General features: G+C 41.2%; 2 protein-coding genes and 1 long non-coding RNA gene across 4 annotated transcripts in view; 2 read left to right on the plus strand and 1 right to left on the minus strand.

Annotated features, from left to right (window-relative positions):
- LOC143674380 (uncharacterized) overlaps positions 1–26342 on the plus strand; it is a 172007-nt gene that overhangs the window by 105169 nt on the left and 40496 nt on the right. The window lies entirely within an intron of this gene.
- Positions 4952–5890, minus strand: LOC143663286 (olfactory receptor 2A7-like). The gene has a single exon (XM_077136983.1). The coding sequence runs from the start codon at positions 5888–5890 to the stop codon at positions 4952–4954; it is 939 nt and encodes a 312-aa protein (XP_076993098.1).
- Positions 20232–21178, plus strand: LOC143654707 (olfactory receptor 2A12-like). Its single transcript, XM_077126492.1, is given in 2 exon segments — positions 20232–20565; positions 20568–21178. Coding segments are annotated over 2 exon segments (945 nt in total).

Genomic DNA, 26342 nt, shown 5'->3' on the forward strand with positions numbered 1-26342 from the left:
TGAAGCTCCCTGAGAGGCATTTTCCTTCTTCATCTCCAAAGGTCGCTGGCTGGTGGGCTCTCTGCTTCTCATGACTATGTCATTCTGCTCTCAGAATCTCTTTGAATCTCTGGCTTTCTCCAAAATGTTTCCTCTTTTATAAGATTCCAGTAACTAATCAAGACTCACCCGAATGGGTGGAGATACGTCTCCACTTAATCCAGCTTAACAACAACTCTTGATTGAGTTACATCTCCAGGGAGATGACCTAATTATAGATGCAAACATATAGTACTGAACAGGGATTAGAAAAATGACTGAATTTATAAAATGGGATTAGGATTATGTTCTAGTTTGCTAGCTGCTGGAATGTAATATATCAGAAACAGAATAGCTTTTATAAAAGGGAATTTAATAAGTTGCTAGTTTACAGTTCTAAGGCCAAGAAAATGTCTCAATTAAAGCAAGTCTATAGAAATGTCCAATCTAAGGTATCCAGGGAAAGATACCTTGGTTCAAGAAGTTTGATGAAGTTCAGGGTTTCTATCTCTCAAATGAGAAGTCACATGGTGAACACAGTCAGGGTTTCTCTTTTGGCTAGAAGGGTGCATGGAGAACATGGCATCATCTGCTAGCTTTCTTTCCTGGCTTCCTGGTTCATGAAGCTCCCTGGGAGGCATTTTCCTTCTTCATCTCCAAAGGTCACTGGCTGGTGAACTTTGCTTTGTGGTGCTAGCATTCTCTGCTCTCTCTGAATCTCTCTCATTCTCCAAAATGTTTCCTCTTTTGTAGTACTTCAGAAACTAATAAAGACCCATCCAAATGGGTGGAGACATGCCTCCATCAAATCCAGTTTAAGAACAACTCTTGATTAAATCACATCTCCAGGGAGATGATCTAATTACAGTTTCAAACATACAATACTGAATAGGGATTAGAAGACACGGCTGCCTTTACAAAATGGGATAAGGATTAAAACATGGCTTTTCTAGGGTACATACATCCTTTCAAACCAACACAGTTATCTTCTCTAATATACTCAATTTGAAAGAGATTTTCAAGTCGTGGGGAAATGTTCACATAAGAAATGGTGACACTGAGAGGTTCAGAAGCTCAGCAAAGTTTCTGGTGGTCTTAGAGGGTGCAGGGAGGGCTGAGAGGACAAAACCTGGATTTAAGGCAACCCCAGGAGAAGGGTCCTGGTAAACATTATAGACTTTCCGGTTTCAGGGGACTGTGAGTAAGGGTGAGCCAGAAATATGCCAATAAATGCAAAGACTGACACTCAGCTTTGAATCTGCTCAATCTCTAAGGCTTTAGGTAATCTTCCACTGCCCTAGCTCTCTGTCAGAAGCAGAGGTAAATCTACTCTGAAGCAATATAGCTTCATCCAAACAAATTAAATTATTGCTATGGTGTTTTTTTTTTTTTTTTGTATGCATAGTGCCTGGCATTTAATAGAAAATTGCCAGGCTAGCAAAAAGATAAGAGTTTAATGAAAATTAAGAAAGAGAGAGATAAAAAGAATAGAGATGGACCCACAGGAAAACTAGATATTGAAGCTATAAGGCACCAACTTGAAAATAAATATGATTAAATGATAAGATGGAGAATTTCAGCAGAGACCTGGAAACTCTAAAATGTAATCAAACAGAAATTTTAAAACTAAAGATACAAATTAGGAATTCATTATTGGGTTTAGTAGAGTAGATATAATTGAATAGAAAAATTAGTAAACTAGAAATCAAGTCAAAAGAAAACGTACTAACTGAAGCACAGTGAAATACAAAGATGGAAAATATAAATGTGTAGGAGATACACAGTTCATGGCGAAAGGCTATAGAACACTGTTTATATATGATCTGAATAATGTAAAATGATATGTAGTGATATGAGGCAATAAACAAAGATTTAAAAATGATTAACTCCGCAGTGTAATTTGAGGTATGGTTTAGGCACTTATCCATTTTTTTCTGTATTTTACAACTATTTTGTAATTAGTGTATATTATGGTTATAATGAAGAAAAGGCTTGATTTCCCTCTCCCCTCAAAAGCCACTTATGCTTACAGTGGCATTTCTCAGCATTCAGTTTTAGAGAATACTAGTTTCTTTGGCTAATAAATGTTCCAGTAATCAAACGTGTTTGGGAAATACTGTATACAACAGAGTTAACATCTTTCTTATTTTCAATTGTTTATTATTCATTTATTTGTTTACTTATCACTATCAGACTTCTCAGTGTCTTTAATATATAATAGCGCATTTTGAAGCACCAAGAAAGAAACAGAGTACTTAGTGTTTCTGAGCCTATTTCAGCACAAAAGCCTTTCATCGCAGAGTGTTTCACAGGACCAGAGTTCCAGGGAAGGCTCCTTGAAAAATGCTGATCTGGGGGGAGGGGGACTGTAAATTCTGTAGCCCAGCACTCCAGGTCTTTTTGTCACATCTACTCCTCCTACTTGGGCCTGTGATCCAGCCGTCCTGACCATTCTCTGTAATTTTTGTGTATCTAGGTCTTTGAACGTCTTGTCTCTTCTGTCTGGAATAACCCAATCTCTGCCCGTCTGCCTTTTCATCCAATCAGCAAACCCCTGTTCGTGCTTGGAACATATAACAGAAGTATGGCTCATCTGTGAGGCCTGGCCCACCTCCTCACCACTACCTCATTATTTTTTTTTGCACGGGCAGGCACTGGGAATTGAACCCAGGTCTGGGGCATGGCAGGCGAAAACTCTACCTGCTGAGCCACCGTGGCCCGCCCACTAACTCAGCGTTTTGAACATGTCTCCAGCAGCCCACTTAGCACCTTCTGGCATCCTGGTCTTAGTGCGTGTCTTTTCCCCAGGACCTAGGATTATGTTTGCCAGAAAGTGGGCGTCAGTGCATGTTTGATGAATGAATGACAGCAGTCTCATAACTAACTTTGTCTTTTCTCTGCCAGGACAACAAATATTTTTCAAGTCATGCTTATTTATTTTTTCTTTTTTGGCATGGGCAGGCTCTGGGAATCGAACCTGGTTCTCCGGCATGGCAGGCAAGAATTCTGCCACTGAGCCACCATTGCACCAACTGCTTATTTCTTTTTGATATAAAAAATTTATGTGCTGATTGTAGAAATTTTAGGAAGTCAAGAAAAGTAGGACAAAAATAAAATCACTTATTATCTTACCACCTAGAGATAACTAGTGTTAACATGTTAATGTGTGTACTTTCATACTTTAAAAGATGAATGTATGCATATTTTATAAAGCTTAAATTAATTTCTTATGCAGAATTTTATATCTTGATTTTTTCACCTAATACTACATTATACTTTTCAATGAATAAATATTATTTCAAAACATATTTGTCACATATTTCATAAAGTTAATATGCCATATTTATAACTGTGTCCAATAATTCTTTGATGAAAAACTTTGTACGTAAAACTTGGTCTGCATTTTCTTTAAGACAGAGTCCTAGAAGTGAAATTTCTAGAGCCAAGTATATGAACATTGTAAAGCCCCATGATACATATTGTTACATGCTTTCCAATTGTTGATAGTTTTATTAAATGAATTAATACATATAACATTTTAAAATCTCTGTTTGATACATAAATGTTCAATAAATAGAACATCCATTTAACAGACATATTGAACACTACTCTAGAAAGGTAGAACCAATTATACCTTTACCAGCTTTGCATGTTACATCATTTTTTTTTTTTTTTTTTTTGCATGGGCAGGCATGGGGAATCGAACCCGGGTCCTCTGGCATTGCAGGCAAGCGTTCCTGCCTGCTGAGCTTATCTCCCTCCCCCCACTTTTTTTTTTAACATGGGCAGGCACGGGAAATCGAACCCGGGTCCTCTGACATCACAGGCAAGCATTCCTGCCTGCTGAGCCATTGTGACCCCCCCCTCCCTTCCCCCTTTTTTAATGGCCATTATGTCCTACCTTTTGCCTGTCCTAATTCATCTTCCCCAGTTCACCAGCTTTATCCTTCGTCTGGTTTTTCCTGTAGAGTCTTCATTCATTCACCCTTAAAATATTTGTTGAAGGCCAGTGTATGGGAATATGGTGCTAGGAGCTGAGGGTATAGCAGTGAACTGGGCAGCCATCATGGAACATAAGCCACATGTCATTATTATTCTGAGAAAGAGATACAGAGTGCTTTGGAACTCTAATTCCCTTTTTGGGCTCAAGAGAAAGCTTCTTTGAAGAGCTGCAGTTAAGAAGCAAAGACCTGAAGATTTAACAGGATAAAGGGGTCAGCTAGATGTGGGTTGGGGTTTAGGTGGAGGTGAGAGGGTGTTTCAGTTAAAGGGAACAGCATATGTGGAGGCCTGGGAGCATATGGTACAGTCAAGACAGCGAGAAAAGTCCAGTTTACTTGAAGTGACAGAAGAAGGGGCAGAGTGGCCTGAGATGAGTCTGGGCGTCTCAGTTCTAGCAGGGCTAGATCACACCTGATATTAAACATGACTCAGCCATGCCAATTTTTCTGTTATCTGCATATCTGGTCTAAGCACACAGCCCTTTGTAAGTCATGAACATGGCATTTATTCATTCTTTCTACTGGGTAGGGAGTCCTCTGATGCCTTTGCCTTTCTTTCCAGCTAATTTAATACAATGTGTGGTTTCCAGAGGGTAATGAACCTTTCTCAAGATTCATCCATAGGGCACACCCCAGGTCTATTTTCGTTAACTCAATAATAGACCTCTAATGGCTCAATATTGCCTCTATTGTTAACCACCTAGACCCCAGAATAAACAGGAACTAAAGGATTGATGTGCCTGGAAGCTATTTCATGATGTCTGGTTCTGTCAGTCAAATGGCAGGCTGTCCCCCAAGGGCCTGTGTAGAGTTGGAATTTGGGGCTGAGGGTGAGCATGTACAGATGCTGCTGGGTCATGTGAATGAGTGTTTAGGGCATCGACTGCATCATGAGTCCTGTTTCTCTGTCCCCCAGCTGTCCTTCTGGAAGCTCATTCTGGGGCCCTGCCCCAACCTGTCACCTTGAGGAATGCCCTCTTCACATCCTTGTTCCGGAGGCTGTAGATGATGGGGTTGAGAAAGGCTGAGATGACATTGTAGAATAGGGCCAGCTTCTTGTCCTCTTCTGGGGAGGCCTCAGAGCCAGGCCTCATGTACATGACCATGGCTGGCACACAGAACATGGTGACTACGGTGATGTGGGAGGCACAGGTAGAGAATGCCTTGAGCTGTCCCTGGACTGAGTGGATCCTCAAGATGGCAATGAATATATTGACATAGATGACAAGGATGAGAGAAAGTGGGACCAGGATGACACTAAAGCCAAGAATGAAGTCTATCCAGTCATTGAGTGAGGTGTCGGCACAGGCCAGCTTCAAGACGGCAGGGACTTCACAGAAGAAGTGGTTTATCTTGTTGGGGCCACGGTAGGGCAGATGCATGGCAAAGACAGTGTAGATAAGGGCAGCAATAACACCCCAGAGTCCACAGAAGATGACCATTACCCTGCATAGCCTCGTGCTCATGATAGCCTTGTACCTGAGTGGGTGACAGATGGCCACATACCTATCTATAGACATCATGGCAAACAGCCAGGACTCAGTGATGCCGAACATCAAGAAAATGAACATTTGGGCAACACATCTGGCAAAAGAGATGGTTTTCTTTGGGCTGGCCAGATGTGCTAACAACTGGGGCACAGTTGTTGTGGTGTAGCCCAGATCCAACATGGAAAGGATGCCAATAAAGAAGTACATGGGTGTGTGGAGGTGTGAGTCTAGGCAGATGAGGATGGTGATCAAGCTGTTGCCCAGGATAATCAGCAGGTAGGTGATCAGGAAAGTAGAGAAGAGTAAAGGAGTGGTCCAGGGGATTAGGGAGAAGCCCCGAAGGATGAATTCAGTCACAGAGGACTTGTTGGGCTCTTGCATTTTGTTCTACTTCTTAATGAAAAAGAAAGGCAAAATTCAGAAAAGGCACTCCCTAAGCAATGAACCAGGACTGGGATTACTGATGAGATTGGGAAAGTGATCCATGTTCAATTGTGATGAACACAATGACTCCCCCAAACAAGACAGCCTATTTTACCAGGCTCTGCTTCTGACTCACCAACAATTACCCACCTCAGCCTCGGTTTCCTCAGCTATCAAATGTAAGTTTTGGGATAGCTGCTTTCTAATTCTCCTGATCATCCTCTTCTTCTTAGTAGAGCTTTTAACTTGCTTTCATGTAGGCAGGAGTTTCAGGATAAAAAACAGTGTATAGACTCTATGCAAAAGGCCAAATTCCAAGGGCCTGACACCGTGAAAGAACCCGCTTGGTCCTTTTGAAGATATTGATCTATTTTTCCACTTTTATTTTACCCTCAATCTGTCTCCAGGCTAGGATAGCTCTCTGACTGCCCACCAACCCCACTTCAAGCAATGCTGTATTAGAAGGAACACTGAAGTCCAAAAGTTGGCTCTATAATTTACTGAGTAAACAACTTTGAACAAGTTGTTTATCCTTCCTACATCCTTTGATCCCATTTCGTCTAGTTTGAAATGAGAATAATGATCTCTTTTTCACCCTTTTGCTGCAAGGATTGAATGATATATTGGCATGAAAAACACCGTGAGGAAAGCCTAGCACCACAGTAGATGCTCAGTAAATGTTAGTTGTATTTCTGGGTGGCACTCCATACACAAGGCTGGATATCAGGCTCAAGTTATGGAAGCAAACATCCTAAGAAGTCATTTTATCATGCTTGATGCCCACAATCAAATCTCACTCTCTAACATGTCTATCCTCCATTGTTCCTCTCTACTAATGCCAACATTTACTTCACCATCTTTTAGTTTCTCCCTGACTCTTAACTGTTTTTCAACTTAACCTTCCTGCATCTCAATTTCTTCATGGATAACAGGGAAAGAACACCTTTACTGAAGAAATATCATACGCATGGTGCATCCTTGTTACTTAGGGAATGGAAGCAATCTTGATGCTATAATATTATTTCTGCCCCTGGTGCCAATTCATCTAACCACAAACCACTTGTTCCACAATTTGCTTGTTCTCATTTGTATTACCAAAATGAACCTTCGCAAGAACCTGTGTCTACATTCAGTACTTTAGATGGTTTCTTGCTTTTGGCCCAAAGGACTGCACACAGCTTGAACATCCTATATGCCAGGCACTTTGCCAAGACCTTTACAGGCATTATTAGATAGCAGGAAGGTAGCTGGAAGATATTTATTTGTATTAAGTTATTATCTCTCACCAAAGAGCCTTAGTACATTACTTTGTCTTCTTACGGTGGCCTCAGTTTCTTCATCTGCATAAAAGATGGTGTTTAGGCCAGGTGTTTTTCAAGAAGAGAAGCTGCATGGCAGAGCGCTAAGGGCATGGGGTTTGGAGATAGCTGGTTCTGTTTGAATTCTGGCTTTGACTTCACCAACTATGTGACCTTGGACTGTTATCTTACTTCTCTAGATCAACTTTTTCTTCCCTGTAAAATAGAAAAAAAAATCTTTCTTGCAAGGCACATCCTTTCTGAGAAGACACAGCACAAAAATTGAGAATATTCTACCTTGGGCCAATAGTGTAATAATAATGTGCCATTCCTAACTTTTTATTGTTTACACATGCTATTAAAAAACTTGCATTAAAGAGTGTTTGACCTGGCTAGACTATGAGAGTGGGCTGAAGACAACTGGAACAGCCTGTCTGTAAACCGGTGAAATATGCCCACAGATGTTGCTTTACAGCTGGGAACTTGGGACAGAGATTCAGCCTTCCTGAACCCCTGAATCCCTTATCAGCCCTCATCAGCCCTGTTCTGTCTCTCCTGAGGGTATACAAAAATCTGTACAAAGTGCTTGGGAAAAAATGGTCTGACTCTTAAGGATAGGAACCAGAAACCCCATGAAAGGGAAAAACAAAGGTGACACATTATCTACCATGAAGGGCTTGGCCTTTGTCTGTCCATTTTGGGCCAAAATATAGACTTCTGCTGTGCCTTACAAAATAACTTGATGTTCATTCTATCTTTGAGCCTCACATGGTCTCCTTGAGAAAGGTAGGGCAGGCATCAATATCTCCATTTCAAAGATGGATAAACTGAGGCTCAAGAGGGAATTAAAGGAAAAACTGAGTCTCACTCATTCTTTGGCAGCAATAAGGTTCCCCATGTGCAGCAAAATCATAGCTAACTAATTTTAGTCTTTAATTTGCTGAAATGTTTTCTATACTTGATTCTTGGGAGGGAAAATGCAACTATATGGCCATCTCCTTAATGCCTCCCACCCTCATCCCTCCCTCCACAATCTCACTGTCAATACCCAATTCAGACCCTTGGCATTTCTCTCATCTCGGTTTCATCTTCATCCTCCAGCTGGACTCCTGCTCAGCCCATTTTCTTTACTGGCCTTCAAAGTGCTCTTTCTAAAACTAAAATCTGTCCAGGCTACTCCTTGGCTTTAAATCCCTCAATGGCTCCCTTGTTTGAGGAAAAAATCCAAGAGCATTAGACCAATACCCAATCTTCATTCCTTAAAGCCATACTCAGTTTGGTCATCAGGCTCCAGGAAAGGTGAGTAGATTGCTGCCCCCAAGGATTGAGAAACAAAGAACCACAGCAGCCCAGGAGATCAACACCGGAGAGTAGATGTGGAAACTAATTGACAGTGGGAAAGAGATATCCCATGGACACAATGGAATTTTGTTGCAGGAGACTAGGGCTAGGACTCATGGCTATAGCTGGTCAGCTACTCAGGCTTTCACCTAACTCAAGGCAGACCCAAGCTAACTTGGAAATTCTGCAGGTCAGAAACATCCCCACTGAACAGCTGAGCTCTACTGTACATCATTTCATTGTGTTTCCTACAGTATTCTCATTGCCTAATATAAAGCCTGGCACTAGGACTCAATAAATGCTTACAGAAATTATTTACATACCAGCACACCAGAACAAGAAAGATAGGGGAGGTTAAAGGTATATTCTCTCTCCCTCCCCAGAGGTCAGGAGAAAAATACTTGTGTCTGGAAATGTTATGAGTTCTTCAGGAGAAGCCAGGGGACAAGCTGGGATAGGGAGAAGGTTGGGAGAGTTGGTGCCAAATGTTATGAATCTTTCTACCATTTCACTCCATTCTTGCCTCAACCACTAATAATAATAATAACAGCAGATTATTATATGTCAGGCACTGTGATATGTGTTTTACATGCATTATCTTATTTTATTTGCACAACTGGGGTGATAGTTGAAAGATTTAACAACCAATATGGACATCCTCCAATCAGAAAGTACTTGCCATAAAGAATAAGTGAAGCTCAACCAGAATGCTTGAAGATGAACAGCAGCCCAGCACATAGCCATGCTGTGAAGTGGGTTTTATTAGTATTCTCATTTTACAGATAGAGGTGATGCGACTTGCCCAAGCCCACAATTTATAGTTGACTCCAAAGCCTATGCTTGTAGCCACTAGACAACACCCCCTCTGAGCATCTATGACAAGAAGGTGATTGGGCTAACTTGCCTGAAAACAAATCTTCTCTCTTCTGTTCTGTCTTCCTTCCCTCCTAGCACCCCACTACTTACTTGCTCATTTGATCTTTGATTCCCCGCCACTGCCAGGGTCAAAGCTGAAATGAAAGGGGGAAAGAAGAGCAGAAATTGTGCCCAAAAAGCAGAGCAAGTGAAGCTGGGGTAGGCAGTTGATCAGGCCAAACAGAAACTCCCCAAAGGTGCAGTTGCAAGAAGGGAACAATGCCAGCCTTGATCCTAAGGCTGCTTGTGCCCCCTCCAATCACAGTGGCATGGCCACGTGCTAGCCCTGCCTGGGCCTGCATGTCTCTCTGCCCTCCATATCATGAGGATAATGAGCATGATGTGTGGGAGGTCAGATACCAGGTGGTGGTGCTAGAGCCGGTCCTTTCCCACATGCTTCTTCCTATCCATGTCCGGGACAGCCCTCGGAATCTTTGCTGCTCTCCAGGAAGAGGAGAAAGGTTGCTTTGAGGCACAAGGGAAGCAAGAGCAGCCTCTCTGAAGGTCCAGGGTCTGATGTGGCAGGGGACCAATGCAGTGAGCCAAGGAGCCTGGTAGGATTGGGAGAATCTGGGAGCAGAAGACAGAAGAGGAGTAGAGGGGACCCCTGAGATGGCAGCTGTCCCACCTGAGTAACAAGGATCAACTAGGACCCAGGTCAGAATAGTCAGAGAGGCAGGATCAGAAGAATCAAAGGTACGTGGATGGACAGAAAGACAGACACTAAAGACTACAGCAGCATGAAAGAGCCCTCCTACACTGGAAAGGATCATCAAAACTGAGAGGCAGAATTCGCAGTTCAGAGTGGAGTATGCATTTCCTCAGCTGCCACCCCCATTCACCATCCTGCCAGAGCATAACCCGGCCTGGCTCTCTGAGCTGCCTTATGAGTAAGTCCCTGCACCAGCCCACGGTACCCCACTCCCCAACTCCGGCCTTCCCCTCTCAGCCAAGTAAGACAATCACCATCCTCTCACAGAGCCTCCCTTACTGGGGAGGGTTTAGGTTTCCCCTAGCCCAGCTGCATCCAGGGCTGAGCTGAAGGCAAAGCTGGGTACGATTCTAGACCTAGCAGGCTCAGGGACTCGCTCTCATTTGCTCTGGGTTGCAGCCCCTCCTGAGCCCTTGATGACACCCCCACAGATCTGCTCTGGACAATTTCAGAGATTCACCAAAACTTGGGGTTGGAAATAATCTTGGAGGGTCCAGACCCTACTAGGGCAAGCACCTTCTTTGTAGCCTCCCTGGGAAAAGATTCTCCAACTCTTGTTCACATGTCCCCAAGGCATGTGTCTATCTTTCAAGGTAGCTTAATCTATACTTAGGTGGCCTTGACCCTGCCCTTCAGAAAAATATTTTCTTATTCAGAGTTAAATGCAAGTACTAGTCCCTTCTGACTTCAGTAATGTGATTTCTAAAGCATACCTCTCCCCCATTTTCTACCCTCTGCTCTGCCAGCTGTAACCATACTGTCCTTTTTTCCAGAACCCAGTCTTTATTACAGTGCAGCAGTACTTACCTGCCCTGATGAAGGAATGTGAGGCGGTTGCAGGAGCCGTCTCTCCTCCTGATAAACGCCTCTCGTCCTGACCCCACCCATTTTTACCAAACTGGATCCCCACCCCCAGCATCTCCAATGCTAGGCAACAGCCTCAGCAGGCATTTGCCATTGGCAGCCACAGGGATAATCCCACCCTTCTGTCCCCAGCAGCTAAGGGATACGAAAAACAACCTCGGTAGAAAAAAATGGTACAGTAGGAAATCCAGGATTCAGTCAGACAGAAACTATCACTGTGACCTGGGCAAGTTACTGAGCTTCCCAGAGTCTCAGTGTCTTCTTTATAAAATGGAGCTGTGCTCTCTATACCACAGCAATAGTTGATTTTTTTTAAGTAGTCGTTATGGCCTGGCATTTGATATGTACTAAACCCTTACAGCAATCCTTGCAACATTATTATTCCCATTTTACAGATAGAGAAATGGAAACTCAAAGCACTAAGTAGCCTGTGTAGAGGTGGGATTATGAACCCAGGTCTGTCTGACTACACAGGCTATACTCCTAGTCGAAACGGAATCACAGTGCCATGATCCGGTACATGCCAGGTGGGGGGCACAGAGTCATGTGTCCTCTTGATGGGGGGACTGACAAAGTTGCAGATAGAGGTGCCCAGGAGAAGGAAGTAGTTGACTAATGGGCTCTAGGCCCAAGAGGAACAATTTTCGGGGGCAACAGGACTCCTCTGGGGCTTCTACTAAAGATATATTCATTCTCCTGGGGATAGGAAAGGAAGCAGGAAAAGAAACTAACATTTATTGGACATCTTCTATGTGTCAAGCTTTTCACATGCATTGTTTCATTCAATTCTCCAACAACTCTGTGAGAGAAGTACATGATTTCCACTTTATAGATGTGAATTCTGATATGTAGAGAACTTAAAAGATTTATCCAAGGTCAAACAGCTGTTTGAAGTAGCCAAGATCCCAATCAAGGGCTGCCTAATTTTAGGGTTGTGCCTCTAAGTCACTGTGCCTTTGAGAATGGGGGTGGATGGGTGGAGGGGAGAAGTTACATAGGAGGAGGACATGGGTGGGGGAAGGAGGACAAACCCGGCCACCCAAGCCTCTAGCCTAGAAATGAGGCCTGCCCTCAGCTTTCTTGATGCCTGGGTGACCTGCAGAATGACTATCCTAAGTCAGACCCCAGACTTTCCAGGAATCCTGAGATGTTCCCAAGCCTTCTACCTGAGGTGCAGGTGGTAGAGGTTGAGGAGGAAATAGAGAATCCCCATTCTCAGTCCAAATCTCATTCCACTGTGGATTCCTCTATGCCCAGGATATTCCTTCAAAAATTCTTCCCTGTTTTCTGAGTTACAAAAATAATCCATGCTCATCAAAGAAACTTACTGAACACAAAAAGATAGAAAAATGAAAATAATTACTCTGTAGTTTCATCCAACAAGAAAATTTCATTTATGACTTCAGGATGTGACTCTCTAAAGTTTTCTATGCTAAATGATATGATGCTTTTTCATGTACTTGATATCACACTTAGCATACAATTTTATTGACAGATACTTGCTGGCAGATGATCTTGCTTGCCAATAGAAACATGTTCTTGCCGATAATGTTTAGGGCAATCAGTACATCATGAACAGTACAAGCCCAAGGACAACGCTATTTCTCCCCTCCCAGAATCCTTTGCATCTGGGGCAGTCATGGAGCCTGGTGTTGCCCAGTGAGATTTAAGGGGAACTCAGCAGGGGAATTTTTGTGAAAATATTTGTTTTCCTAAAACAAGGGAGAGAATGACTGATAAAATCATTCCCCCACAAGCCTCCTGTTTCTCAACTTGAATACAGATTAAGTCTGGCCCTGGCCATATTGAGACTATGAGGATCACAGAGATTAGAGAGTCACAGAGATGGCCTTATTAACATTACTGAGCCATGAGTTAAGCAAGTAGCTGTTTACCTCAAGACTTCTTGTTATATGAAAAAAGATAAATTCCTACATGTTTCAACCACTATTAGTTGGGTTTTGTGTTGCTTTGCAGGCAGATCCTGATGGGTTAAGTAGTGTAGTAGTTAAATTCAGTTGTCAACTTGGCCAGGTGAAGGCACCTAGTTCTGTCACTATGGACATGAGCCAATGGTAGGTGAACCTTATCTGTTGCTGAATACCTCTGCAGTCGGCTAGGAGGTGTGCCTGCTGCAATGAATGATGTTTGATTTAATTGGCTGATGCTTAAATGAGAGAGCGCAATGTAGCACAGCTCAAGCAGCTCAGCATACCTCATCTCAGCACTTGCAGCTCAGCCCAGGCCTTTGGAGATGCAGAAAGAAATCACCCTGGGGAAAGTTGTTGGAACTCAGAGGCCTGGAGAGAAGGCCAGCAGAGATCACCCTGTGCCTTCCCATGTAAGAAAGAACCTCAGTTGAAAGTTAGCTGCCTTTCCTCTGAAGAACTAATGAAATAAATCCCCTTTTATTAAAAACCAGTCTGTCTATGGTGTGTTGCATTCTGGCAGCTAGCAAACTAGAATAAGTAGTATACCTTTTTAAATGCTTAAGAATATTTGATTTGCATTTACCATTAAATTACATAGCTATTATTTGAAAATAATTGTTCAGTCATTTTTGGACATAGACTTTTAGTCCCTGTCTTGGTCTGCCATGCTGCTATGACAAACACCACACAGTGGGTTGGCTTAAACAATGGGAATTTATTGTCACATGATTTTATTTTGGAGGCTAGAAAACTTGCTTCCTCCCAGGGTTGGTAGCACCCTGTGATTTACCACAATCCCTGGGGTCCCTTGAAAGGAAAACTGTCCTGATTCCACAGGTTAAGGACAATTGGAAGCTCCATGTTTGGTACTTTCTGGGACTCTGCTCTATGCTCCTTCTTTTGGATGATTTTAATATGTCTGATATGTATTCTTTAGCTGTAATGAACTATAACCATGACTAAAAGAACTTTCAGTGAGTTCTGTGAGTCCTTCTAGCAAATTATTGAGAGATGGTCTTGGGGACTCCCTAAATGCAGAGTTAGTATTAGAAGAGAGGATAGTCTGGTGGATTATTCCCTTTTACAAAAGGAAATAATAAATATAAGAAAGTAAATAAGGGGGAAATAGAGAAAATCAATGAAACAAAAAGCTATGTTTTGTCTTGAGAAGATAATGTTGCTAATACTCTAGCTACATTGATCACAAATTTTCAAAATCAGGAATGAAAATGGTAACATCCCTGTAGTTCTATAGATATTAAAAAGATAATAGGGGTATTGTGAACAACTTTATTCCAAAAAGTTAGATAACTTACATAAAATGGACATGTCTATGCCAAGACACTAACCCCAAATCTCATTCAAAAAGAAATACATAATCTATTAAGCCACACATCTATTTTCAAAACTGGATGTGTAGTTAAAACATTTTTCACAAAGAACACTCCAGATACAGATGGATTCACTTGTACTTTCTACCAATACTTTAAGGAAGAAATACTTCCAAATCTGCACAAACCCTTCCAGAAAATCTATGAGAATGGAATAGTTCCCAACTCATTCTATAAAGCCAGCCTCACTCCAATACCAAAACCAAGCAAAGATATTACAAGAAAAGAAAACCCTGGATCCATATCACCTATGAACATAAGTGGAAATTTTCTTAAAATTAAAAAATTAGATTCCAACAATATGCGGAAAGGTTAATATACCATGACCAAGTGTTTGATGATGAGAAACTAAGTTGTGACTCAGAAAAGTGTACTAGAAAGGAAACAGGTGCCAGAGGAGCCCAGACCTGGTCTCAATCCCCATCTCCATCACTTGAGCTGTATGATCTCAAAGGAATGATATGCTGATAATAATAATAATAATTTCTCCCATTTCTTGAGCACTTGCTGTGTGCATGATAGTAGATACTTAATTACCTCACCTCACTTAATTCTCAGAAAAATTACATAAGGTTCATATTACTGCCCAGATTTTACAGTGTAAGAAATTACTTAGGAAGATAAAGTAGCTTGCTTGAGTTACTAGTAGACACCAGACATAGATTTGCACCCAGATCAGGATTCAGTAAGATTACAATTACTAAGTGGATTGCTTAGTATTGCCTGCCCATTAGACAAGTTCCATCTTTTTACTTGTTTATTTTTTTATAGATACCCAGCCCCTCATGAACATTAAATCTCTGCTTTAGATTCCAAGTACGCCATTTTTCAAGAGGCTCATGATCTTTTCAGGAGGAAGGAAATTTCTACTGCACAGGCATTGTCCTCTCCCACTTTCTTAAGACACGTGTCCCGGGGCCAGGCCTCTGCTGTAGATAAAGCATCCAGATTCCTGCCCTTGCAACAGGGGTTCTAGCTCCCATGGGGAAAGAACTAGCCTGACTCTTAATGGCTGCATCACTTATTTCTATCAAGGACCTATCTTGGGACTGAGCCCTGCCTTATACCAGAACCTGTGCTAAGGACTTTCTGGAATTGTTTTCTCTGTTTTAAATATGATGAAAATGAGGCTTAAAGAGGAAGAGTGACTTGCCCAGGCTCACATGGCTAAGAAGTGTTGGAATCAGCATTCAATGCACAATCTGTCATTTTGTTGTTTTTATTTTTTCTGGATCCCATAGGAAAGACTAGTTCTATGTCTTCTGGGGTTTTAGAAACTAAGCCTGGGGAAGAGAATAAGGTAGGGAGCAAACAGCTGAGAGAGAAAATAGGTCACTGTATATGACCTATTTTCCATTCTCAAAAATGGAAGGTCACTTCCATTTTTGAGAATGGAAGGAGACACTTAAAATAATTTATAGGGGTTCATTGATCTTGAGCCCATATGAACCAGGATTGTTCCAGGAAAACTGGTATGTGAGATTGCCCTACCCAAATCCCATCCTTGCCTTTACATTCTGGAGGCCTCCCCACAGCTGAGGCCAAGCACTGTGGCTGACACTTGTTTGCCTTAGAAATACATGTTACCTGAATGAATGTGCTTGTCTCTGGAGACCACCCTGTCCCAGTCTCATACTCTGACATAGCACCCTGTCTTGTTGGGCTTCTGGGCATACAACTTTGTGCTCCAGTTACAATAAGTTTTCTTTGGTTTCTTCCTTGAGGACATGTCCTTTAAGATGATTGTCTGCCTTGCTTTTGCTAGGACCTCTCCCAAAGAACAGGACTTATTCATTTCTGCTGTTATTCCTACCCAGTGGCTCAGGCTCCACTCCTTCAGACAGACGCCCTTGATCTTCGGGTATCTCTTGGCCTGGATTCCTCATTACTGTCTAAGGTAACAGTATCCCCCACTGGCTTCAAGTCCCTCAGTACTCAAAGTGAACTTTACCTCACCCTTAACTTCTTCAGAGAAGCTCTTAAGCTCTATGAACTTTCTGGTTAAAATTAATGCTGACCTTGTTGTGTGGATTCATTATATCATGTGTAGTGCCTTGTGGTAAGAGTAAGTGTTCAACAGTAGGTAATTGTTGCTATACTAACAGGTTTGGTAAAATTTATATCACAATGAGGTGTGTGGCCTTGGGTAGGTACCTTCAATTAATAGTAGTTGTTAAGATACTAATTAAGTGTTAGTCACATTTATATTATCTCTACTTAAACCTTAGTTTTACTTCTATTAAGTGTGTGACTTTGGAAAAGATGGCTGAGAATATAATAGGCACATGGAAGTGTTTCAGAGCAAAGCATCATTACTATTATAAATTTATCACCCAGGTATGTGGCAGCTCAGCTGCAGAACTCCTCCTTTCTGCAAGTCCCAGTGGGAAAAGATTTCAGTCCCCAAATGGAAAGCTTGAAAGGATGCCCAGATTACCAGCTTCAGGGGCCAAAGCCAAAATGTCTTGGGGGCATTAAACTTCCTGATTGTGTCTTTCATCCAGCTGAGGGCTCTGTGCTGCAATTACCAACATGGACAGGGAATTCCCAGGGCTTTTCAAGGACTGGAAATTCATTCACCATCCCCTTTCCAGTATAAAGGGGGCCCCTGGGTTTGCCAGTAGGAATTCCCTTCCTCCAGGGCTGCTCTGCATCCAACACTCTTAAGAGAGGTGCAGATCTCCCTAGCAGGGCCACTGCATTAAGGAAAAGTTAAACTACTTTCTACTGCACCACAAAGAGACCAAGAGAAAATAGGCTGCTGCAGGAGCAAAGAAGACTAATTGAGCAGAACTTCTGAGGGTGCTGGTCATTTATAGGTGGGACTGAGGGGTGGGGGAGGCTGGTGGAGTTGTCTTCCTTGGGCACCCTAAGAATGGACAAATGAGCTTGACCTTAGTCTTATCTGCCTCATTCACTGGAAAAGGTGGGAGAGAGAACCTGTTCTTACTGAAATGATGTGGGCATCAACATTGGAGTAGGATCTCCAGAGCACTTTCATGACCATTTCCAGAATTGTGCTGTTCCTCCCAAGCACCCACCTCTATCCAATGCCCAGAATACATCCTGAGCTCTCTGGTTGGTTCCCTGACAAGGCATCCTCTCCCTTCTCCACCAGAAGAGCATAGGCTGGGAAGGGGTAGAGAGAGTTGGCATGTATATGGAGTTTTCCAATTGTGAGGGCTTGTATCTGTAAGTCTTCACATTTGACTTTGCAAGGGGCAATAGAATGATGTAGAAAGAACCTGGGGGGGTGCTTTACAGCCAGTTACATGGGTTTTAACTATATTAGCTTAGCAGAAGGCAGAACAGAAACTAGTCTTAGAGCAGAGAAAACCAGCATTGGAATAGGAAAAGCACTCTGCTCATCCCTACTGTAGCCTGGCTTGGTGGACACTTGTGTGTTTTTCCCCAAGCACAGTCAAAATCATGACTTATTTACAGCTCAGATTTCTGCCAACCCCTGAACACATGCCATCATTGTAGTGTGCAGAGACATAGAAGAGATAGCCTTTCTGCCTAGACCCTGGCTGGGAACACAATAAAATAATGCTAGACCAGTAAAATAAGGAGAAAAAACCTGAGTTGGGCCCTGAAGGTTGTTAGGATTTGAAGAAGTAGAAAGAATTACAGAAGGCAATCCCAGCAGAAGACCAACTAGAACAGAGGATGGTGGAGCTTTGTCTGGCATATATGGCAGATATTGAGAAAGCCAGGTAGCTTGGAAGAGTTGTGGCTCCAAAAGGAAGAGCACCCCAGCTGCTCAGACAAAGATTCTTTTGGTGATTATACTGTTGGCATCACAGCTCCAAAGTCTCACTGAGTTACTAGCAAATTACACAGACTCAAAAATCAGCTGGAATCAGATTGGGAAATACTTTGAATCCCATTATAAGGAGGCATGAGAAGGCCATGATAAGTGATAGATGAAACAATAATCTGCTGGTGGGCTGCTGGGTTGAGTGATCAAGAAGGGGAGGCCAGTAGGAAGCCATTGCAAGAGTCCAGGTCCAGGATATGGACAGGAGGAGGGAAGCATGTGGGCATCAACATTCTCAGCCCTCATTATCTTGGCTTCAGGGTTTGCAATTTTCACTGTTCACCAAACCTTTTTTCTTGCAAGTCTCCCCACTTGATTGTGAAGATTCTGATTTGCCCTGGTTCTCCTCTTACCTTCATATTTCTTATCTGGGACATCTTTCTCCTTCAAAGAATTATTGGTGTTCCTTAAAGCTCAGCACACAAATTTAACACCATTTCCTTGCACCTATACGGCCTTGGACACCTTTCCATTTTCAGACTTCCAACATCATCTTGCTGCAATCATTCTTCATAATCATGTTTTTAGACATGCTTTCTGGAACTTTAGATGCTCGAGAATGCAATGTTCTCCTCTTCCCTTTGTACCCTCCTTCTACCCATTTTTTTCTAAACCATTTGAGCACTTTCCGTGGGCCAGGCATGCAATCTCCACTGTGGAGGAGATACTACCTCTATTTTACAGAGGAAGGAAATGGGATTCTGAGAGGCTAAGTGATTTGGGAGTAGATGGAGGTGTGGTTACTGCAGAGTCTGTGCTCTATGAATTCTCCTATGCTCCTGATTCATGTCTCCAATGGTGCAGAAGATATCTCCTCCTAACACTGTCCTGCTCAGCCCACTGTTCAGCTCAGCTTTCCCCTCTGTACTCATGGCATTGATATAATCAGAGGTCTCCAGCTTGGTGTTCTTGTATCAAGGGACATTAGAGTTGTAAGGGCCCTTTGAAGTCACCAAGTCTCAAAGCCTCATTATAAAAGCAGGACTGGAAAGTTTAGAGAAAGGTAGTGTAGTACCCAAAGACTTACAACAAATCAGAGGTAGAGCCAGGACTAGTTCCCTGCTCTTCTGATTCCAAACACTTTTAATTTATACTAACCACTTTTAGTTGTCTAGTGTTTTATATTTTGTTAAATGTCTTAACTTACAGTATCTTAAATGCCTCTTGCATATAACCCTATGATGTAGATGTTTCAACTTTATTTAATAGATGAGGAGTCTGAAGCCAATGATGGTGAAGGGATTTGTCCAAAATCATACAGCTGGGTAAGTTACAACCATGGGACACTCAGGAAAAAAGCTGAATGACTAGGTTGATGGTGGGGTGGACATTGTAAAGAGTCAACAGAAAACTCCACAGTATCCAAGAACAGAAACAAAGCTCACACGAAATTCAAGTTAACAACCAGGGTCACTCTCAGCTGCTCAGGGATGTGGGGTCTCGCCTCTCTGCTTCCCAGCACATCTGCTCTTTTCTCATCTGTGCAAGGCTTCCAGTTTTCTTCTCCTCCATAACTTCAGTACACCTGTGACTTTGGGTTGCCAACCCTCCAGCCTTGGATTGACAATGATTCAGGCAACCACAGCTCACTGGCACAAACTTTCTGTGTCATAACTTTAAATTCTCAGGAGGTGCATCCACCCACTCTATGTTGGGACAAATTTGTACTGGTTGAATTCAGCTGTGACCAGCAGTGGCTAATTTTCCTGCTAAAAGCATGCTACCTCACGCGTTGCCTTTTATGGGAGAAGTTGGCTTCTTGAGAGTGGGCCTATGGGCATTCAGGTATCCCTAATTCTATTACAGATGTAAATCCAGATCTTCTGACTTACTGGCAAGTGCTAGAGCTACCTTGATTTCCTTTCCTTTTTCATACAACTTAACAACGTTTCAACTGAATCTGTGCAAGAAACTGTGTCAAGTGCTGTGTGTATAAATCAACTTCTGATTGTCAACTCTGTCCTCCCTTCCCCAAGCCAAGGATAGACCAGGGGAAACACATGTCTCTCTTAAAGAAGCAGGCCACCATGCAGAGCCTCAGCATGGAGAACTACAGCTCTGTGTCTGAGTTTATCCTCCTTGGCTTCTCTGGTGAGTCACAAGTTGGAATGGCTCTGTTCACCTTCTTTCTCCTCCTCTACCTCACCACACTTCTGGGTAATGGACTCATTGTGATCTTGATCTACCTGAACTCACACCTCCATACACCCATGTACTTCTTTCTCAGTATCCTCTCCTTAGTGGATATGAGCTATGTCACCACCACAGTGCCCCAAATGTTAGTTAATATGGTGTGTCCAAGGAAGACCATCTCCTGGGGAGTTTGTGTAGCCCAAATGTTTATCTTCTTGGTCCTGGGCATTGTGAATGTATCCTCTATGCCATTATGGCTTATGACAGGTATGTGGCCATTTGCTTACCCCTTCACTATACCCTACTTATGAGCCGTCCCACTTGTATCAAGGTAGTCACTGTCTGTTGGTCCATTAGCATAGCTGGGGCCCTGATCTACACTGTCTCCACCATGCATCTGCCTTATTGTGGTCCCCACAAGATAAACCACTTCTTCTGTGAGGTTCCTGCGCTCTTGAAGTTGGCCTGTGCAGATGTATCCCTCAATGACTGGTTGGACTTCATCTTGGGTTTCATCTTGCTTCTGGTCCCACTTTTCCTCATCCTGGCCTCTTATATCCATATCTTTGCCTCCATATTAAAAATCCATTCATCCCAAGGGAGGCTCAAGTCCTTCTCCACATGTGCTTCCCACATCACTGTGGTTACTATGTTCTATGGGCCAGCCATGATCATGTACATGAGACCTGGTTCCTGGTATGATCCAGAGAGAGACAAGAAGCTAGCCCTGTTCTACAATGTTGTCTTTGCCTTTCTCAACCCCATAATCTACAGTTTTAGGAACAAAGATGTAAAGGAAGCCTTTCTTAAAGTATTTGGAAACAGAGGGACAGTACATTGACCCAGGATGTTTTAAAGTCCATTGTCCAAAGTCAAGGGCTGGACAGGATGGAGTTCATTTGATATCACAAAGCTTCATCAAGTTCTGTCCAACTTGAATCCTTTTGGGTCTTGGAGCAGGTGGGAGAGAGTGTGGCTACTGCTAAACTGAATGTTTCTCCATGGGTTGAAAAATTTTCTGTTCTTGGATTTCTTATCCAAAGACTAAGTCCTTGCAGTTCACAACCATTACCCTTGTGTTTTTTCCTGGGCTCCCCCTTTACCTCTGAACGTTTATGAGTTCAACATGATCATAGCCAAATATTTAACATGTACATATGCTCTTCTAGAGTGTAAAGGAATTTGGGGTAAACATGACACAGGGAATTGGCAGATTATTCAGGAATACAATCTTGTATTACTGTAGAGCATACACTTATAAGTGATATTCAGCTTTGCTTTTTGCACTAGGTGCTATAAATTATGAACCAGAATTGTTTTAGACATATATGTATAACAATATTGCTAATAATTGATGTGGTCTGAGCTCAGCTTGTGAAACTGATTCATATGTGGTTTTACATTTTAAACCTCACTTTTATTTCTAAAAAGAAATATACGCACATATATACATAAAGAGAGAGACAGAGAAAGAGAGACACACAGAGAGATAGGGAAAGAGAGAGAAATAGAAAATAATATTACAAAGACTCCATTCTCCTTATCCAAAGTAAACATATGTTAATATTTTGCCTTATTTAGTTTGTTTTCTTTTTCGTGTTTTAAGGAATAAATAACTGCAGATATAGTCAAAGTGTCCTTTGCATACTCCTCTGAAACAATCACTATCATGAATTTGAAGTCCATTCATTCCATTTTTAAACTTTTACATGAATACAATTGTATCCTTGAGCCACACATAGACTTATTCTTGTATATGTTTAACTTTTTAAAAAATGCTAGCATGCTGTCAATATCACTATGAAAAAAGTTTTTAACATCCTGTTTCTGGCATCTACCTATGTGGTAATTATAAGTCTACTTCATTCCCTTTAACAAGGATCTGAGTATATCACATTTCATTTATCTAATTCCCTGTTGTTGAATATTTGTTGACTTCCAGTTTTTCATTATTATAAGCAATACAATATTGCCACAAACTTCTTTGTGTATTTCTCCATATGTAAGAATTTTTCTAGAATTTATGTGTAGAAGTGGACTGCACAGATTGTAGGATCAAAGAAATTTCAAATTTATTATATACTCCGAAGTTACTTTTCCAAGTTGACATGCAAATCTACATGTTATCCTCACCAACGTTTAATATCAAACATTCCAATATTTATCTATATTATAGCTGAAAAGTGGTAAACTTATTGTGCTTTATTTCAAGTGCAAATCCCTGGTTGCTAGTGAAGTTTAACATCTTTTTAAAAGATTGTTGGCATATTGTGTAGTGGTATAAGAATTTGACTCTGGAATCAGACATCTGAGTTCCAACTCCACCTTTACCCTTAACTCAGTGGTGATGGAGAAGTTACCTCATTTTTCTGAGTCCAGTTTTCTCAGCTATAAATGGGAGGAAAATAGCATAAACCTTACAATGTTGTTGAAAGTATTAAATAGATATTATATGTAAAGTGCTTATACTTGTAAGCAACAAATAGTGAGGGTTCAATGAATATGAGATGTTAGCTTTTTCTTGACTTGTAGTTCATTATATATTTTAGATATTAATTCTTTGTTATATGCATTGAAAACACTTTCTCTCAGTTTATTGTTTTTTATTGCAAAAGTAGTACATGTTTACTGTTGAAATTGTATAAAAAGACAAACAAAAGGAAAAAAATTAAATCTATTAAATTGAAGAAAGTGATCATTATTTCACTGTCTATGTTAGGGGGTTTTTAAAATAATTTAATTGTTCTTATGAATAAACACTTTATACATGCAATTCTTCAACAGCTTATTAGGTTATTTGAACTAATGCTGTTGCTAAAAACAATGAAGATTTTGGATCAAATATTTAAAACTCTTGAATACATCAAAGAACCAAATGAGAGTAAGAATAATCAGGACAAAATCTAAAGTAATAAAAGGAACCAAAGGTTTTCCAAAGAACATTTGTTGAACCTAGCAACCTTGAGGTTTTGTTTTTGTAACTTCATGGAGTATAGGGTGCAGAATCCAAAATCCACAGCCCATCTACATTGGACAGTATAATGAGACATCCGTTCCACATTAAGCCAGGATGGCAAAGCTCTATGCACAGTTAAAAAGTGAACCAGAAGTAAACCCTCTTCATCTTCCCACCTTCACCTTCAGGACTATAAGGAAAAGAACCTTGAGTTGATCAGAGTGGATGGCAGAGAAACCTATGAATTTGAACCCACAAGGCAGCCCTTGTACATATTTGTGTCTCAAATTCCTGTCACCTTGATGATCCCCAAACTCAAGCTGAGTATTTCTTTGTGGTGGCCCAGGCTTGTAGAACCAATATGTACTTGGCAGAGACAAAAACAAATCTCTGGAGGAGTCTATCTTCATCTTGGACCATGGTGTATTCTCATGAAAATTTTTCTAAAGTGAATGAGCCCATCTCATGTATTAGTTTGTTAAATCTGCCAGAATGCAATATAACAGAAATGGAATAGCTTTTTTTTTCATTTGTACATATAGTTTAATGCGTTTTGACAAATGTATATATCTGTAAAAACACCTCATTTAAAAAATTTTCATCAGTCACAGCCTTCACAGTCAAGTCCCAGCTTGCACCCTGGGCCTAGATTATCACTGATCTTTGTGTCACTTTAGACTAAATTTGCACTTTTTAAAGTTCCATATAAATGGGATAAAAATGTGAGAGTCTTTTGTGTCTGGCTTCTTTTGCTCAGCAGGACTTTTATTTTAAACAAGAATTTAAAAAGATTATTCAGAGATTGTTAAATCTTATATTCTATGATCATCCATCCAGCTGCCTTTCAAAAAAGAGCTGCATAGTTGCTGTCATAAAAGTTTTGTGTTTTCCAAAGATGAATTTCTAATCTTGAGATTGAAGCAGTATATAATAAGACATTTTTGCATAAGTCATTATAACAGTCCAAACCTTAAATGTCTTTAACATGATGTTTTTGAAATTCATGCATTCTTTTTTTGTTACTGAGTAGTATTCCATAGATATATCACAACTTGTTTATCTGTTTATTTGCTGATGGGCATTTAGTTTGATTTTAAGGTTTTGGCTATAATGAATAAAGATGAAGTAAACATTCTCATACAAGACATTGTGTGAACATGTTTTCATTTCCTTAGATAAATATCTAAGAGTAGTTTTGCTCTGACATTGTCTCTGGAGAAGCGAAAATGGATCCTTTGGGCTCTAGGCCCAATTTTGTTCTTACACCTGCCTCATAGTACTCAGCTTTAAGCTTAATTTTCCATCTTTGCCAAATTTCTTTTTTTTTATTTTAACATTTGTTCCCCCTATTATTTATTTTTATTCCATATGTTCTACTTGTCTGTTTACAAGGTAGATAAAAGGAGCATCAGACACAAGATTTTCACAATCACACAGTAACATTGTGAAAGTTTTATCTCTATGCAATCATCTTCAAGAAGCATGGCTACTGGAACACAGCTCTACATTTTAGGCAGTTCCCTCCAGCCTCTCCATTACATCTTGAATAACAAGGTGATATCTACTTAATGCGTAAGAATAACCTCCAGAATAACCTCTCGATTCTGTTTGGAATCTCTCAGCCATTGACCCTTTGTCTCATTTCACTCTTCCCTCTTTTGGTCAAGAAGGTTTTCTCAACCCCTTGATGCTGAGTCTCAGCTCATTGTAGAGTTTTTCTCAATCCCTCAATGCTGAGTCTCAGCTCATTCTAGGATTTCTGTCCCACATTGCCAGGAAGGTCCACACTCCTGGGAGTCATGTCCCACATAGACAGGGGGAGGGTGGTGAGTTTGCTTGTTGTGTTGGCTGGAGAGAAAATTTGCCAAATTTCTGGGTCTACCTATCCAAGTCAAGAACTAATGGACAGTCTTTCAAGGTGGGAGATTGAAATATCCAGGAACCGTTCCTTATAGACTCCAGCTTCTATCTGCTTCAGAATTTGCTTCACTACTTATGTTTATAGATTTCTATTAATTGATACAGGTCAGAAGGGTTATTGGTCATCCACACATATCATAAAATTCACCTTTCATCTCTTTGTGGAGCCTGAGCTTAGTGATTTGTGCCTTTGTAAGTCTCTATGCCAAGTCACCACAGTGGGCATTGTGTCTTTAGACTGTTGGTCATGTGGTAAATGGTTTGCTATTTTAAAGTGTTATGGTGAATTAATTTAAATCTCTCTATCTCGAGGTCTCTTTGAACTTCCTGTGTGTGGAATCTGAGAATTAATACCAAAGAGAAGGGCCTAGCTAAGTATTCTAGATTTTAATCTCTGGAACAGGAGGCTGTGGTTTTGGTGATGAATATTCATTCCTTAAACCCCCCCATCGAAAGTAATTTCCACAGGATCCTTATTACACATATCTCAGTTTGGAATATTGCATTGCTTCACCATACTTACACCATACTTAGGCCAGTGTTCACTGACTAGTCTCTTTGTAGTCAAGAACTTGGATATGAGAATCATCCATCATCCTTTTTTTTTTTCCTGCATAAACAGGCACCGGGAATCAAACCAGAGTCTCTGACATGGCAGGCGAGAACTCTGCCTGCTGAGCCATTGTGGCCCTCCCAAGGATCATCTTTTAAAGTTTCCCAACTCTCTTAAGGAAATAAATCTTATAGAACTGACAAGATGACATTTTCTGGATGGAAGATAGGGTGGGGATCTAAGACGAATGAAACTCTCATATAGGAGTTGTTTTGTGAGGAAATTACTCTTTTTTTCCCCATAGATATAAAATTTATAAAAGTGCCTCATATAACTGTGGGAACACAGAGTCCAAAAACCACAGGGCAGGCTTGGTATGGCTTTTAAAAAGAGAATTTACTAAGTTGCAAGTTTACAGTTCTAAAGCTATAAAAATGTCCAAATGAAGGCATCCAGGAACAGATACATTGACTCAACAAAGGCTTATGGGTCTGGAAGAGACACCTTGAATGGATGGCAGAGCAAACTCCATTAGACATCAAAGTCTGAGAGTCATTTATCTTTAGGGCTTTAGAA

The sequence above is a fragment of the Tamandua tetradactyla genome, chromosome 2 (genome assembly GCF_023851605.1).
Source record: "Tamandua tetradactyla isolate mTamTet1 chromosome 2, mTamTet1.pri, whole genome shotgun sequence".
NCBI classification, from domain to species: domain Eukaryota; kingdom Metazoa; phylum Chordata; class Mammalia; order Pilosa; family Myrmecophagidae; genus Tamandua; species Tamandua tetradactyla.